Source organism: Arabidopsis thaliana, assembly GCF_000001735.4.
Source record: "Arabidopsis thaliana chromosome 1 sequence".
Taxonomy (NCBI): Eukaryota; Viridiplantae; Streptophyta; class Magnoliopsida; order Brassicales; family Brassicaceae; genus Arabidopsis; species Arabidopsis thaliana.
This window is the reverse complement of record NC_003070.9, coordinates 4,860,985-4,877,373: the sequence shown is the minus strand read 5'-3', so window position 1 is coordinate 4,877,373 and position 16,389 is coordinate 4,860,985. Positions and strand designations below refer to the sequence as shown.

Here is a 16,389-nt window from a genome sequence, read left to right as displayed (position 1 = left end):
TTTGTGATATACTGACAAAGACTTGTCGTCGAGTTAGTTGGTCGTTAATGGGCTTTGGGCCTATACTGACATAAATGGGCCTTAAACAACGTTATTTTAAGTAAGTAACGGTTTTTTTCTACCCGCTCGTTTTAGTCGGATCTTATCCTCTTCCTCAATCTGATAATCGTGTTGGTTCATGTGTGGAAGTTCTCTAAGAACAACAGAAAATTTCAAAATGGTTTCTCAGATAATCTCGTGTTTATCTCAATCTTCGTCTCTTCTATGTTTATCCGATTCAAGGAGGTTAATTCTTCCGAAGACTTGTACTTACGGCGGTTTGAGCCGGTTTTCTCCAGGATTTGCTAGCCGCCGGTTATTTACGGTTAATCGGAAGAAATGGAGATCGGCCTGCATTTTCAACTCTGGAAAGGAACCTGGAGGAGAGGGAAAGGTTACTGTCTCACTGACTCTATCTAAATTAGATTCTTGTTTAGTTTCCGGTCTGAATTTTTCTGAGGCAGCTCTATGTAACTTGTTCAATTGAATCCAAATTCTATTGGAATGTGAAAAAAGACTAGACCTTTGAGAAATTATTTGAAGTTTTGATTGTTATATTTGTTGTAGTTACAAGGAGGTAGCTCAGAGTGGCCGATACTTCAGAGATGGGAAGTTCCATGGGGATGGCAGACAGTTTCGTTAACTTCGTTTGCTTGTGCACTAAGGTACTCTCATCAAAAGCTTTCCCTTTTGATGACTTTAGGGTTGGAGTTTGATGAAAGTACATAGACTGTGTGCTAAGATAAATGTGATGGTTGAGTAGACTGATCTGAAAGATAATCTCTCTGTTATGGTTAAATAGTTTAATGTTCAGTGACTATTCTCTGTGTAATGCATGGAGTGAGATTAATTTTGTTCCCAGGCAGTTTTGTTTTGACAGGATTAACCGAGATGGCAGTCATACCGTTTTTAGGAATCGACGTTGAGAAACTGACCTTGGACGATAAGGCGGAGATTTTGTTCCTGGATCAAGGGTAACCAAAAAAATACTACTCTTTTGTGTATTCTTTGCTCTTTTTTACTCTGTTAATGTAAACTCATTATATAATCTCGTTGCTTTAGCTGATTTCACATTGTAAAATTAGTTATCTCTCTTGAGGTTTGGCTTATGTTGAATAACATTGTCTAAATATTTGGCAGCCTAACAACCGCGGTGGTACTTGCTGTCATATTCACTGTTGCCAAAACCTTCGACCCACTTCCTGAAGATATTCTTCGCTATGGTACGTTTTTTTTTTTTTTTTTTTTTTTTCTATCAGCATGGTTTGCTCTTTTATTGGTAGTTGACTGTTTGTTCGATCGTCAGATTTGAGACAACCCGTCAACCTGCAAAAAGGATGGCTTGTGTGGGGTGGAATCGGTCTGGTTGGTGCTGTTGGTGCTATTGCGTTAACAGGTGTTGTTTTATCCGTGTTCAGGACAGAAGCACCTGAAAGGGAGGTTAGGAGAATTCAAAACCATGCTTTATGTTTTGTTTTCGAAATATTTGTTGGATAATAGTAATGAGGCCTAGTGTGATGTTTTCAGGTAGACTCTTTGATGAAGCTTCTTCCATTAATTGGATCCTCAAACATAAGGTATTTCCTCAAAGAAATAGAAACTGCGATGTGCGTTAATACTAGAATTTGATCACACATTGCACATAATACAGCACCTTAAGCTTAGTGGGCATAACTGGAATCCTTGCTCCACTTCTGGAGGAGACCGTGTTTCGCGGATTCTTCATGGTCTCTCTTACCAAATGGTAAAACCTCTGTTCTTTTTTCTCATTTGGTTCTGGACAAAAGCTTACTACATTTTGTTACGTTCTGTATTTCAGGGTCCCGACCCCAATAGCGATCATCATCAGCTCAGCTGCGTTTGCCCTTGCCCATTTCACACCTGGTGAATTCCCGCAGCTGTTTATTCTAGGTAAAACATAACTAAAAACAAAACCATTTGCATTTTCTCATGGTTATGAACATTTCTGGATGAACAATAAGTATCTTTTGGTTTAGGAAGTGTTTTGGGATTATCATATGCACAAACCCGCAATCTCATTACCCCAATGGTCATACACGGTTTCTGGAACTCGGGAGTTATTTTGCTACTCACTTTTCTTCAGGTAGAAAACTCATTCCTATGATCACTACAATGTCAAAATAACATATCAACTCTTAGCTTATGTTTGTTTTGTCTCTGTTGTTTTTTGTAGATCCAAGGGTATGACATTAAGGAGCTATTGCAGGCAAACTAGCTCTGAGCCATGCTCTTTGTGCTGTCCGCATTTAACATCAAAAAGCTTCATTATGTGCTCGATGTTAGTAAGATATTTTGTATTCGAGAACAGATTTCATACTTAATGCAATTTGGGTTTTGGTAGAGTTATCTTTATTACAACATCATGACAGTAATGTATGAACTAATATGGTAGAGATGAATCTTTTTGGAACAAAAAACAAATTTATTTACACAGATTACAAATTATGTGTCTCGTTTTTCTTTACCTAAAAAGTGAAATGCTCATCTCTCAATCAAGTGTTATTGAAAATCTTAATGCTACAGAATCAGAAACTCTTTAATCTACATACACAATCTTTCTTAGAATCGAATACTTGTAAAAAAAAAAACTCTGCACTAAGTTAGGACACTCCTTGTTTGTAAGAAAGCTGATTCAGAAGGACCATCATGTAGATCTTGTGATGGTTCTTGTTGCTACCAAATCTTGATTAACACCACATATGATTCAATGATTTCATCAGAAAAGATAGTTTCAATAGCTTTGCAAGAAGTGAGAAGAAGAAGAAGAGATTCTTCTTTCTACTTACTGTAAACCACTCTTTTAACAGCAGTTCATGAATCTTTTTTCTGATGAAATATTTGAAAAGCATATACACCTGAAACTCTTAGAGTGGAACTATAAAATCATGGCTCCATTGACAAATAATTAATCACGGGTCTAGGTTGGCGCGAGCTGAGCACCAACGCAAACCGAGTGGCCAAGTCCGCTGCTTCCTGTCTCTGTCTACGGCGATGCAGGATACTGATGGCTGATGCCATGATGTAGCAAGGAAGAAGAAAACTGGCAGCTCGGAGTAAGAAAAGCTGCAAGATGATTTTGTGGTTTGGAGTTAGAACTTATACGAAACTTTTCCAGTATATGCTGGAAAAAAGGAAGAAGTAGTAACTTACAGAAAGTATTGAAGAAGGATCATCATCTTCACTATCTGAATAATCTGGTATAGTCAGTGCATGTCGCAATAGAAGAAGAGTCATCAACTGCAAAAGAGAAGAGAAATTAGTAAAAATACTCGGGAGTAATTGAAACTTGTTGAGGAGCTTTAGACTTACTATTAAAGCAGCAGAGCGGAAAAATGCAGCTCCACTGGTATCTGAAGCTGTATAATCATCATATTCTGATTCTAAAATCTGACGTTCAGCTTCTGCTATTGCCAAGAGACGTGGATCATCTAAATCCAAACCCGAGATTCTCCATCCTCCACTAAAAAACAGACAAATAAGTCAGAACAATTACAAGTCATGAAACCAAACCTAAAGTGTATGACAGAAACAGAATAATGAAAATGATCATACCCAATGTCAATAGTAGTTTCTTCAGATTGTGGTGGTGGTGGTGGAGAGGTATATCCAGCTTGGTATGGCTGGAATAAGAGAAAGTTTAATTTGAGCTGCATCCTCTACAAATCATACATCATTAGTATCAAGAGAAAGAATGTATATACCTGATGACAGATTTCGCATATAGTGTTTCCCTTTTCATTACACCAACGTTGAACACATTTTCTGTGAGCATACTGATCACAACGTAAAACTTAAAAGTCAATACTCAAATGTTCTCTTGATAACTAACTATAGGTTCCTATAGTGATCATGAAACAATGAAGGAAAAAACTACCTTTAAGCTGCCATTGCAAGCACAAGGACTCTCAAGATTCTTAATATCACATTCATCCTGACAAATCCGACACTCCGCGGAAGAAATCAGTGAATCCTCCTCCTCATTCTCCGTAGTATCTCCGTCGTAGATATCAATTGCATTATCCGCCGGAGACTCTGTTCTCATACTATACTCAGCCTCCGCGAGAACCGGTCGAACCAATCCATTAACATATACGACCGTGTGATGATTACTCATCTCAGTGTTTCCCAAAACCACTTCTACGAAATCAAATCCCTAAATACGAAAAACAAGAAATTCACAAGTATATGAACTCTAATCAGACACATGCGTTACGAATCCGAGAAAAGCAAAGATCAAGATCGAGATTTTCGGAGAAAACGAGATACCAAATCTAGAAGAAAAAAAATCACCTGCAAATAGATGTATATAGCGTGAACGGTGAGATTTTTCTCGTCGTGAGCTGAAATATCGGCAAGGAAGGAATGTTAGAAGAGAGACGCAAAAAGAAGTTTTTGGTATTTGCTCTCTCCCTTGGGAAGATGAGAGAAAGTTTCTTCACAAAAGATTTTGTTTGGCCCGGAAATCAAGCTAATGGAAAATGGCTTTTTATAGCGGGAAAGATAACGACGTCTGAAAAGACTAACGGCTCCGTTAGTTATATAGCCGTTGACCAGAACTTAAGTATAACGGCTCCTAGTGGTAATCTAAAGTAGTCTCTCTTTTTTGTTGGTCTATTTCTGACAGCATCTAGTACCTCTTTAATTAACAACATGTTGTTTTTGATTATAATTTTAAAAAACCAAGTCGTATAACTACAAATAATACACCATTTAATCCCATGATCTTTTCAAAACTCGTCAGTTTCCATAATAAATATTACTTTTCTAATCTTTAATTTTAGATTTTATTTTCATTATTAAACTGTTATTTCACATATAATTCTTTAAAAAATATATATTTTGCATTTTTCTGTTAATGCAATATTTGAGTATAAAGTCAATAATACGCTGGATTATATATACTCTGTTGTATTATACAGTAGTATTATACGCATTATAATGTAGATATATTGGAATAGATAAGGTTATTGGCAAAATACAACTAGGAAGAATTAGATTCATTAAATCAAGTAAACACTTGATCATTTTCACTAAATAAACAATTTGTTTGAAGAATATTATAGAACTCACGTCTAATATTTTAGAAACATATTAATGTGGTTGACCATAAATGATCAGGGAACATACATGTCTATATAGTCCTTAGTTGTACGGATTGAAAATTATTGACCGTTGAGCTATTCTTATAGAAATTGTCAAGTATTCAGTAAAGAAAGATTTAACAAGAAAAGACATGGTCACGTATACATATGTTTCTTTATATATAATCTGACACAGATAGGTGAAATGCAGATAGACTCCCTTACTATTATACAATTTTTTTGTTAATTAGCTTGTCGAACCAAGAAATGTTAGTTTTTTAGGATTTTAGCGTCCTAACGACTTATGGTAGAATTTAGATTAATTTTGCGTAAGATCCAAGACTGGTTCTAGCTATAAAAAAATAAGATCTAAAGACCATTATGAAATGTGATTTTACATTTGTCACCCGGTTGGGAAAAGATTTATCACCGAGTAATGAATTCTCAACAGCAGAAAAAATTAAATACAAAATAAAAGTCTACACAACCTTTGATATCTAGTATTACAAAGTAAAGAAGAAAAAAAAAGTGTATTTTGCGAATATAGATTATAGTAGGCTTTTTGCCACAAGAAATTTTTTTTTTTTTTTGGCTTTCTATGATTCTATCTATCAGCAGAATAGACTTTATTCTCTAGCCGTACTATATAATTTCTACGTAGAGTTCGGGATAAGCAGCTAGTGGTAATTCTTTATCTAATGTATTGTTGTTGACTTGAATAGTTCAAAGAACGTAAAGTCAAGTAAACAAAAAGTAATTGATAAAATTATAATTGGCAATTCAAACAACCGTAAGGTCGCAGAGGTTTTCTTATAATGTCGAAATTATACACATACCGCCACATACATAATACATTACCACATATTGGCGTTCAATTTATTAATGAGTAGCTGCTAGCTGACTTATTCCACAAAAGGAAACGACGACTATACTTTCAAAACACAATGTAACGTAGAATACAAGTTTCAAACACAATGTAACGTAGAATACAAAATTACGATCATATCATATATTTTGTATTTGGCCACGTTACTTAAAGCCAATCATTTTTCTAGATTTACCATTGTAATCAGAAGTGGGTGTGTCAGTATTCAGTATAAAAGCGCCCAATGCCCAATCTAGTGGTATGTTTTCTTTTCCTGCTTTACTCGCATACTTGATTCTGCAAACAAAGCAAACATATAGTTTTTGTTTATATCTTTGTCACAGAAAACCAACATGCATTGATCTTGAACTTGTGCAATAACATTTACCTTTCATCATCAAGAGCAACACCAAGACTATCATGAAGCATTGAGATAATATATGCTGATGAGAAGCAATAACGATGCAAATATTTGTCTTTAGTTGTTGGGTATTTCTCTTTCAGTTTCGACCATTCTTCTCCACAGAATCTCTTTCCGGCCAAAATCATTTCAGACAGCCACTCTTTTTCTCCCAACCCAAAGAACTGATCAAGACAGAAATTAAAGACCAATGTTCAAACAATTCTCCTCACATTCAGACGGAATCTTGACATCGACCAACATGAAATTCAAAGGATTATACCTTGGATGTGTGGAAGAAATTCTCTGTTGCCAAAAAACTTCCTTGAATATTAGGTGTGAATGTTGATCCAATAGAACAATGCTTATAAGCACAATTCTCTGTACACAAAATGCCAAAAATATAGCCATAAGAGATCAAATATTCCCATTATAAATCATCTATACAAGTAATGCTATTTACCTTTTCCTTCTTGCAACATTGCTAACGTAGCGGATCGGCATTTCGTGAAATCACCAGCAGCTTGAACTTGAAGGGAGGCTTTAAATTTGCTTTCTTCAGATAAGAATCCGGATGAATCTTTCTGTGAATGTGTGTCGTATATGTACCCTTTAGGAGTACAAGGGTCTTCAACTATTCCATCCCCTGTAGAGGCTGCTACTGTATGGAATAAAAAACCAAATTAGTTTTGAGGTAAAAGAAGATTATTTCCAACTCAAGAGGGCTATTACTAATTAGCTTTAACAAAAAAAATTCCAATTTCAGTAAACTAATGATTACTTTAAGAAGTTATCAACAACTAACCTGAGTTCTGCAGTGATTCCAATAGCTTGTCTTCTGCTGCATCCTGCACGATACGACAAAAGTTAGCAAAACTTTTGGTAGCATTTTCTACAAGGAAATTTTAAAAATCAGAATATTATTAAGTAGAAAACTGGGACGCAATTTCCACTTAAGTTTCCGGATAACTTTTTGAAAAGGGTGAAATCATAGAAAATAAGTACTCAAAAACATTTAGACAAATGCTCTGCTCTCAGAAGTTACCTGTCCAAAGTCGAGGAAACTGTGACTGTAGATTGTGTACGAAACATTTCCATAAGATATGGTACGGGAGAACTCAGGAGGCACATGCTCACTTGGCACAAATGTCACCTATACAAATACAGAAAATGGCTTACAATCATTGTATATCGTACTAGTATGTTTAGTCTTTGATAGTTTTGGACTAACAGACCCTACTTTTCATTGTATCCATAAAATCCAAATCTTTTGGATGCAATTCATAATACATCCAAACTAGTGTAGTTTGACAAAAGGAACAGAGCCAAGGACACTTTCTTCTGGATAACAAATTTGAGAAGGGAAAGAGACTAGACCTGCGCAGAAGCCCCACCAAGTTCAACAATCCCCGTTGTTTTCAATGGATCACCACCAAGCGAACCAAGTGCGTGATTGGCAACAACCCAAGCATAGATACCTTCATCAGTTCCTGAATAAAATTTTCCCCCCAGTAATTAGCACTTCCAATTGCCAATGGATATGTGCACATTTACTATCACTCAACTAAGCTAAAAGAAAACAAAATGAAACAAAAATCTTATGTTTACAAGTGCACCAAAGAAAGGTAAACTCCCACAATGTATAATTGTAGGTCAGTGATCAACTTAAACATAATTGCATTTGATGGAATAAAAAAATTGATTCCGAAAACTAACCAGAGATAACAGTAGCCCATTCGTCTTGAAACTTAAACCCTGAAGATCTAAGAACTCTTCTAGTAACATCAAGAATCTGTTCTTGAACAGGCACATCAAGCAATCTCATTCCAGCAGTCGCCATTAACCTAATGTCACTCTTCTTCAACTTCCCCTTGGGGATTCTTCCCTTCGCGAATTCCACAAGCTTTGTCACTGACACGCTCGCTCCCTCCGGATTATCAGCATACGAAGACAAACCAGGACTCAACTTCAGACTAGCGTAATGTTCTTCTCCGAAATCGAAAACGGGTTTTCCAGACTCAAACCAGTACCCGAACACATGAATTCGGGTCCCCGAACTCCCGGCATCGATAATGACGCTGTAGTGAAGTGAACTTCTCCGAAGAAAACTTGCAGAGAACATAACTGAATTTGAACTGAAAACAAATAATAACCCTAACGTGATAGCCAAGGAAGCGACGATTAGCATGGCAATCGATTTTGTCGCTTTTTTCGACTTGGGCTTAGTGAGCATGTGCGTGGACGAAGGTGATGATTGGTTATCAGGTAGAATCTGAACCTTGAGAGCATCCATATCCGATTATTTTTTTCCAACCTGGAACGTATACAAACATTGTATCAGCATTTAAGACTCTCTAACGAAAACTGAGAAGATAAATTTATAGCAATAGCAATAAACGTAGTGAAAAAACGTAAAAATTATTTAAAGGAAAAAAAACGTAACGGGCCAATAGCAAATTCGTTTTGCCTGTTCTTCTTAATTAGTCTAGAATCTGATTTTATAATCAGTGAGAACTGAGAAATAGGAGTCCAGAGGAAGACCTATAACTACAAGCTCTAGTCTTTAGACCTAAAAGATATTTCACGTAACCAATCCTCCAGGGATAAGAAACTAGTGGTAACTGGTATTTGAAAATCTATTATTTTGTTGTACACCTAAATTAATAGTTAAAGAAAGTAAAAGCACATTTACAAAACGTGTGCAAAACAGAAGGACATGCGAACAAAGGATCATATATCATCACTCGCTGTGGGCCGATTTCTTAAACAGTACCATTCATAATTGCTCTGTAATCTTAGATTTCGTGTCCATAATCAAAATCAGAATGAAAACAAAAAAACAAAAAAACAATATTGAATTTCATGTTATTATGTACCACCTCTACTTTAATTTGGTCTCTCTCTTTTTCTTATGAGTAATTTTTTTTTAATTTGTTTCCTTCCTCTTTTTGTTTTGTACTCGTCAACTTTGTAACAATATTATTGAGAGAAGAAACCAAACAAAGAGTTTTATTACAATAATACAATCCCACAAACGAGAAGAGTCGATCCCATGCAGGGGAAGATACACACCTACGAACTTAGCTAACTTATTTCATGAAAAGGAACGACGACATGATAGTTACTTTCAAACACAGTTTAACGTAAAATACAAAACTATGATTTCATATTTTGTATTTGGCTACGTTACTTAAAAGCCAAGATATTTTCTAGATTTACCATTGTAATCAGAATTGGGTGTTACAACATCTAGTATAAAAGCCCCCAATGCCCAATCTAGTGGTATGTGTTTTTCTCCTGCTTTACTTGCATACGTGATACTGCAAACAAAAACAAACGTATAGTTTTTGTTTATATCTTTGTCCAAAAAAACCCACATTTGATTAATCTTACAATGTTCTTGAATTTGTGCAGTAAATTTTACCTTTCATCATCAAGAGCAATACCAAGACTATCATGAAGCATTGATATAGTATATGCTGCTGAGAAACAATAGCCACGCAAATATTCTTCATCAGTTGTTGGGTATTCCAATATCAGTTTCGACCATTCTTCTCCACAATATCTCTTCCCAGCTGGAATCAATTCAGACAACCAACCCTTTTCTTCCAACTCAAAGAACTGATTCAGATTAATTTCATACAGGAAAATATATAAGACATTAATGTTCAAACAATTTCTCCCCCACAAATTCATACATATAATCTTGACGTCATGGGATTATACCTTGGCGGTGTAGTAGAAAGATGCTGTAGCCAAAAAACTTCCTTGAAGATCAGGTGTGAATGTTGATCCAATAGAACAATGCTCATATAGACAGTTCTCTGTTCACAAAGGAACAAAACTACACCCATAAGAGATCAAGAAAAATCGATACGAGGAACAACATTCAGCTATACGTACCAATAATGCTCTTTGTTTACCTTTTCCTTCTTTCAAAAGCGCAAACGTAGCGGATCGGCATTTTGAGAAATTACCAGCAGCTTGAAGGGAGCCTTTAAGTTTGCTTTCATCAGCTAAGAATCCGGATGAATAATTCTTTGAATTTGTGTCGTAGATGTACCCTTTAGGAGTACAAGGGTCTTCAACTACTCCATCCACTGTAGAGTTAGCTATATGAATTGTAACACCGAAGATGAGTATTGAGAGAAAAATAATATTATTACAATTACATGAACTCAAAAGTGCAATTATAACAATTTATCAAAAACAACTAACCTGAGTTTTGGAGTTTTTCCAATAACTTTTTTAGTGCTGCATCCTGGAAGGAGACAAAAGTTAATAGCTTTTTTGAAAATTAACAAATTTGGTAGCATTATTATCTACAATTTTGATGAGAAAAAGAAAAGAAATAAAATTCAGCGATTAATACGTTTCCAAACAACTTTTAAAAAACAAGGAATCAAAGACACAAATCCTCTTGTCTCAAAAGTTACCTTCCCATAATCGAGGAAGCTGTGACTGTAGATTGTGTATGAAATATTTCCGTAGGCAATCGTACGCGAGTACTCAGGAGGCACATGCTCACTTGACACAAATGTCACCTAAACATATGCACAAATAGTCATCACTAACAATTCGACCATATACCACAGTTGAAGTCTAAAAATATGTTACAAAGTCAACATCTAGATTCAGATCCAAATGTAGTATAGTTCTGTTGTTGTTAGTTTCTTAATCCGGACGTACATCTAAAGTCAACATCAAGATTCAGATCTAGATGCAGTATAGTTCGGTTGTTGTTAGTTTCTTAATCCGGAATTGTTCGTTTTTCAAACCAATTTTTGCATCAAAAATGTTCGTTTCAAATTTGTTAAAAAAATCTAAACCCAATCTTGAATCATCAAGCGACAAAAAACGTCTTAAATTACAAAATTTGTGATGAAAATTATATCAAAAAAAAAAAGTCAAATCATTTTTTTCTGCCAAAATTGGACGGAAAATACCTACATTTATACAAAGAAAAAGAGAAAGCCAGCTATATATAGCGTAAATGTATGCATGGTCTAGTACTCTAGCATCCAACGAGAGAGACAAGACTAAACCTGCGCAGAAGCACCGCCTAGTTCAACAATCCCCGTTGTTTCCAACGGATCAGTTCCAAGCGAACCAAGTGCGTAATTGGCAGTAATCCAAGAATATATACCTTCATCAGATCCTGAATCATTTCCCAATGATTACATTTCCCAACTTATCCAAAATGAAGAATTGATTCAAGAAAAAAAAACAACTAACCAGAGATAACATTAGCCCATTCGTCTCGAAACATAAAACCTGAAGATCTAAGAACTCTTCTTGTAACTTCAAGAATCTGTTCTTGAACAGGCACTTCAAGTAATCTCATCCCAGCAGTCGCCATTAACCTAATGTCACTCCTCCTGAACATTCTCTTGGGAATCCTCTGCTTGGCGAATTCCACAAGCTTCGTCACTGACACGCTTGCTCCCTCCGGATTATCAGCATACGAAGACAAACCAGGAGTCAACTTCAGATTAGCGTAATGTTTCTCTCCGAAATCGAAAACGGGTTTCCCGGACTCAAACCAGTACCCGAACACATGAACCCGGGTCCCTGAACTCCCTGCGTCGATAAGGACGCTGTACCGGAGCTTACATCTCCGACTAAGCAAACTTCCGGAAGATATAACAGAATTTGAGTTGAAAACATATAATAATAACCCTAACGTGATAGTCACGGAAACGACAACTAGCAGGATCAATGATTTCGACTTGGCCTTCGTGACTGTGTAGGGCAATGACTGGTGCTTAGGTAGGATCTGAACTTTGAGAGCATCCGTCTCCGGTGTCATTTTTCAACCTGCAGGAAGGAGCATGGGATCGTTGCATTAACGTCTAAAGAACCGTAACGAAAATTATATTAACAAGATAATCAAATACTAGCATTAAGCAATAAACGTAGTTTAAAAAAACGTAACGCAATAGCAATAAATGTAGTGAAAACAACGCAAGAAAATAAGAAACGTAATCTATTTCTTTTTGTGCCTGCTTCTTAATTAGTCTAGAATCTGATTTAATAATCAGAAGTTCAAAACGGCCGCTCCAGACCTATAACTTAAAGAAATGAATCTCTTCCCACCGATCCCTATTGGCTATTATATAATATATTCTACATCTAGTCTATAAAATAAATTATAGTACGGGTCAATAATTGAGGATAAGATAAAATATTAGTGGTAAATTGATTTTTTTTGTGACGTAGACTTGAGTGGTTAAAAAAACGTGTGTAACCTAACACAAGGATACACGAATCACTAGCAATGGGTCAGTTTCTCTCCTACTCGTTATTGCAAGCATGAGTATTTTCGTGGTTTAGCTTATGATCCCCATCAAGAGTTCAATTTTGATCGAGCCAAATATCACAAAACCATCTCCGAAATCCGACTTGAACAATCGAAATGTCGAAATAAATACTATAAGCTCATTATTGTGCATCGGATCAATTAGTTGTGAGTTGTCTATCATAAAAATAAAAAAAAAAACTATCAAATAGTTGTCCTCATGCATATCGTGGTAATGAATTTTAAATCGGTCTGTAATCTTTATAGTATTAATTTTATCGAGGACTACAGTATATGATACACGTGTTGACAGTGTAAATCACATCATAATTGTCTTGACTTTCTTTCTCCATCACAATCGTCTCTTGATCTTGTCCCTCATTGATGTTGAGAAGTTATTGCAGATAAACGGTTCTTGATCTTGTCTCATTGATTGTTGAGAAATTATTGTAATACACTTCAACACAGATAGCTTCATGGACTGAGCTTCCTAAACATTTTCATTTTCACACAAGCTAATTCAAATTGGTCTTTAATTTTTTTATAGTAGCTAACTAATTCACAAAAAGAGATTTATGAAGACTGAAGCTCCAAACACGAGTTGACGTAAATACATATACATGATTAATAATTTACTTGTTTTATCTGAAACAATTTTGTTTTATATAGTAACAAATGTCATATTTTGTATTTGGCTACATTACTCAAGTCAAGAATTTTTCTAGATTTACCACTGTAATCAAAAGTGGCTGTGGCAGTATTAAGGATAAAAGCACCCAATGCCCAATCTAGTGGTATGTCTTCTTCTCCTGCTTTACTTGCATACTTGATTCTGTAGACAAAACAAGCATAGGTTCGACTTTTTGTTTATATCTTTGTCACAGAAAACCAACATTGATTGATCTTGAACTTGTGCAATAACATTTACCTTTCATCATCAAGAGCAACACCAAGACTATCATGAAGCATTGAGATAATATATGCTGATGAGAAGCAATACCGAAGCAAATTCTCGTCCTTAAATGTTGGATATTTCACTTTCAATTTTGACCATTCTTCTCCACAGAATCTCTTTCCGGCCAAAATCATTTCAGACAGCCACTCTTTTTCTCCCAACCCAAAGAACTGATCCAGACAGAAATTAAAGACCAATGTTCAAACAATTCTCCTCACATTCTGACGGAATCTTGGCATCGACCAACATGAAATTGAAAGGATTATATACCTTGGATGTGTGGAAGAAATTCTCTGTAGCCAAAAAACTTCCTTGAAGATTAGGTGTGAATATTGATCCAATAGAACAACGCTTATAAGTACATTTCCCTGTATACAAAAGTGCCAAAACTGCACCCATAAGAAAATTGTACACAGGAACGATATTCACCTATACCAACAATGATGCTCTTACCTTTTTCTTCCTGCAACATGGCAAATGCAGCAGATCGACACTCTGAGAAATTACCAGCAGCTTGAAGGGTGGCTGTAAATTTGCCTTTATCAGCCAAGAATCCAGGTAAGTCCTTTTGTAAATTTGTTTCAAGGATATACCCTTTAGGAATACAAGGGTCAGGAACTATTCCTTCCCCTGTAGAGTTTGCAGCTGCTAGGATTGAAACACTGTATGAGTTTTGAGGGAAGAGAAGTTTATTTCAACTGCTTGAACTCCAAAGAGCAATTATTTTAAGGATTTGTCAAAAATTAACCTGAGTTGTATAGTGATTCCGATAACTTTTCTTGTGCTGCATCCTGCAGAGGCGACTAAAATTAATAGCTTTTTGAAAATTAGTATGGACAAAAATCATTTCTTTTGGTAACACGGTCTACAATCTTGAGGAATCTTAGAAAATCAGAGATCACTAAGTAGTAAATAGGGACAAAACTACATTAAGTTTCCAAACACCAAACTTCAGAAAAGGGCCAACCAAGAACAAAACTTCTCAAAGAGAAAAAAAAAACTCTGCTCTCATGAGTTACCTGTCCAAAATCGAGGAAGCTGTGACTGTAGAGATTGTATGAGACATTTCCATAGGCTAACGTACGCGAGAACTCAGAAGGCACAAGCTCAGTTGACACAAATGTAACCTAAACGAATGAATAAACAGTCATCACTCACAATTAATCTATTACCATACAAGTAAAGGTTTATCCTAAACCTGATAAATGGCATCATACGCATATTTTCTTATCAATAACAGATTTGACAAGAGATAAAACCTGGGCAGAAGCCCCACCGAGTTCAACAATTCCCGTTGTTTTTAAAGGTTCACCTCCAAGCGAACCGAGCGCATGATTAGCAACAACCCAAGCATATACACCTTCATCAGATCCTGAAAATTTTCCAAGATTTCTAGTAATTATAACACCAACAATAGCCAATGGATCTCATTTATTTTACTAGCACTCAACTAAGCTACTATATAACAAAAAATGAAACTTTCATCAAAAGTATCATTGCAACATAAATCCACACCACTCCAATCCTATCTTTTACTTCCACAATGTAGAGGTCAATGATCACCCTAAGATTCCCTAGTCTTAAACAACAACTGAAGTTCCAAGAACTAACCAGAGATAACAGAAGCCCATTCGTCTCGAAAATCAAACCCAGAAGATCTAAGAACTCTTCTAGTAACATCAAGAATCTGTTCTTGAACAGGCAATTCAAGCAATCTCATTCCAGCAGTAGCCATTAACCTAATATCACTCTTCTTCAACTTCCCCTTATGAACTCTCTTCTTAGCGAATTCCACAAGCTCCGTCACTGACTCACTCACTCCCTCCGGATTATCAGCATACGCAGACAATCCAGGACTCAACTTCAAACTAGCGTAATTCTCCTCTCCGAAATCGAAAACCGGTTTACCGGATTCAATCCGGTACCCGAACACATGAACTCGGGTCCCTGAACTCCCACCATCGATAATGACGCTGTAGTGAAGTGAAACTCTCCGATTCCTTCCGGAGCGTAAAATTGAATAGCCAATGAATAATAAACCCAAGGCAATAGTTACACAAGCGACGATTACGAAGATAATCGATTTTGTTCGTTTCGACTTGGGTTTGGCGGCGGTGGACGGCGATGATCGGTGGTTGCCAGGTGAAGTCTGAACCTCGGGAGGATCTACCATATCTGAATTGATATTCGACCTGGAACGAGCATTAGACCGTTGCATCAAGGTTTAAGGAACCGCAACGAAAGCGGATAAGGGATCATGGAGATCTGATCTGTGACGCAAACGAAACGTAAATCCAGTAACTGATTTTTTTTTGTTGATGAAATTTTGATGTTTCGAATTCTTAATCGAGGATCTAATTTTTGTAATCGGAGATCGCGAGTGAGGTCGGAGACGACGGCCGATGAAGCTCGTCGCTGCTGCTCTCAGTCTCCGTTTTCGTAGTGGAGAAGAAAATTGGGAGCGCCTTTTTACAAATTACACACCTATTCCTCACAAATTCGGACCGGGTCGGGTTTGGGTTGTTTCGGGTCACATTCAAAACCATTTGATTTCCGGGTCCTTCTGACCGATACAGGGTGACTCCGGTTTTAACGTATCAAGTCTTTCTTTCATGAACCGGACCGGTTTACAGTCAACATTATGTTTAATCCAAGTAACCTCATGGATGGTAAACTACTAAACTTTGGATTCAGTTAGGTATCAAATCAAATCAAAAATCAACAAAAATA

General features: G+C 36.3%; 5 protein-coding genes across 13 annotated transcripts; 1 reads left to right on the top strand and 4 right to left on the bottom strand.

The window, feature by feature from the left end:
• Positions 1-117: 117 nt before the first annotated feature.
• Positions 118-2,499, top strand: AT1G14270 (CAAX amino terminal protease family protein). 4 transcript variants are annotated; one of them, NM_101293.5, is made up of 10 exons: positions 118-433; positions 607-704; positions 906-1,013; positions 1,180-1,262; positions 1,346-1,479; positions 1,567-1,616; positions 1,691-1,783; positions 1,859-1,950; positions 2,037-2,143; positions 2,234-2,499. In NM_101293.5, the coding sequence occupies exons 1-10, from the start codon at positions 179-181 to the stop codon at positions 2,273-2,275; spliced, it is 1,062 nt and encodes a 353-aa protein (NP_563943.2). In that variant the 5' UTR covers positions 118-178; the 3' UTR covers positions 2,276-2,499. The 4 variants fall into 4 exon arrangements, with proteins under 4 accessions (NP_563943.2, NP_001077532.1, NP_973823.1 ...); NM_001084063.1 differs by having other exon boundaries at positions 126-433; positions 902-1,013; NM_202094.2 differs by having other exon boundaries at positions 126-433; positions 607-1,013.
• Positions 2,467-4,518, bottom strand: AT1G14260 (RING/FYVE/PHD zinc finger superfamily protein). Of its 3 annotated transcripts, NM_101292.3 has the most exons (8): positions 4,351-4,518; positions 3,935-4,213; positions 3,762-3,833; positions 3,613-3,680; positions 3,370-3,520; positions 3,211-3,297; positions 2,847-3,123; positions 2,467-2,742 (listed from the first exon to the last, which is right to left on the bottom strand). In NM_101292.3, the coding sequence occupies exons 2-7, from the start codon at positions 4,172-4,174 to the stop codon at positions 2,944-2,946; spliced, it is 798 nt and encodes a 265-aa protein (NP_172878.1). In that variant the 5' UTR covers positions 4,175-4,213; positions 4,351-4,518; the 3' UTR covers positions 2,467-2,742; positions 2,847-2,943. The 3 variants fall into 3 exon arrangements, with proteins under 3 accessions (NP_172878.1, NP_001323144.1, NP_849660.1); NM_179329.3 differs by having other exon boundaries at positions 2,479-3,123; NM_001332109.1 differs by lacking the exon at positions 4,351-4,518 and having other exon boundaries at positions 2,467-3,123; positions 3,935-4,257.
• Positions 4,519-5,885: 1,367 nt separating this feature from the next.
• Positions 5,886-9,028, bottom strand: AT1G14250 (GDA1/CD39 nucleoside phosphatase family protein). The gene is made up of 9 exons (NM_101291.3): positions 8,850-9,028; positions 8,123-8,720; positions 7,784-7,896; positions 7,452-7,559; positions 7,212-7,254; positions 6,870-7,067; positions 6,690-6,787; positions 6,395-6,591; positions 5,886-6,303 (listed from the first exon to the last, which is right to left on the bottom strand). Exons 2-9 carry the CDS (start codon positions 8,697-8,699, stop codon positions 6,171-6,173), a joined length of 1,467 nt encoding a protein of 488 aa, NP_172877.1. The 5' UTR covers positions 8,700-8,720; positions 8,850-9,028; the 3' UTR covers positions 5,886-6,170.
• Positions 9,029-9,362: 334 nt separating this feature from the next.
• On the bottom strand, positions 9,363-12,493 carry AT1G14240 (GDA1/CD39 nucleoside phosphatase family protein). 4 transcript variants are annotated; one of them, NM_101290.5, is made up of 9 exons: positions 12,342-12,493; positions 11,642-12,223; positions 11,452-11,564; positions 10,843-10,950; positions 10,625-10,667; positions 10,330-10,518; positions 10,133-10,230; positions 9,831-10,027; positions 9,363-9,726 (listed from the first exon to the last, which is right to left on the bottom strand). In NM_101290.5, the coding sequence occupies exons 2-9, from the start codon at positions 12,213-12,215 to the stop codon at positions 9,597-9,599; spliced, it is 1,452 nt and encodes a 483-aa protein (NP_172876.1). In that variant the 5' UTR covers positions 12,216-12,223; positions 12,342-12,493; the 3' UTR covers positions 9,363-9,596. The 4 variants fall into 4 exon arrangements, with proteins under 4 accessions (NP_172876.1, NP_973822.2, NP_001117284.1 ...); NM_202093.4 differs by having other exon boundaries at positions 12,409-12,493; NM_001035968.1 differs by having other exon boundaries at positions 9,377-9,726; positions 11,452-11,552; positions 12,342-12,368.
• Positions 12,494-13,279: 786 nt separating this feature from the next.
• On the bottom strand, positions 13,280-16,206 carry AT1G14230 (GDA1/CD39 nucleoside phosphatase family protein). The gene is made up of 8 exons (NM_101289.5): positions 15,271-16,206; positions 14,919-15,031; positions 14,679-14,786; positions 14,408-14,450; positions 14,113-14,304; positions 13,930-14,027; positions 13,633-13,829; positions 13,280-13,536 (listed from the first exon to the last, which is right to left on the bottom strand). The coding sequence occupies exons 1-8, from the start codon at positions 15,875-15,877 to the stop codon at positions 13,383-13,385; spliced, it is 1,512 nt and encodes a 503-aa protein (NP_563942.1). The 5' UTR covers positions 15,878-16,206; the 3' UTR covers positions 13,280-13,382.
• Positions 16,207-16,389: the final 183 nt, after the last annotated feature.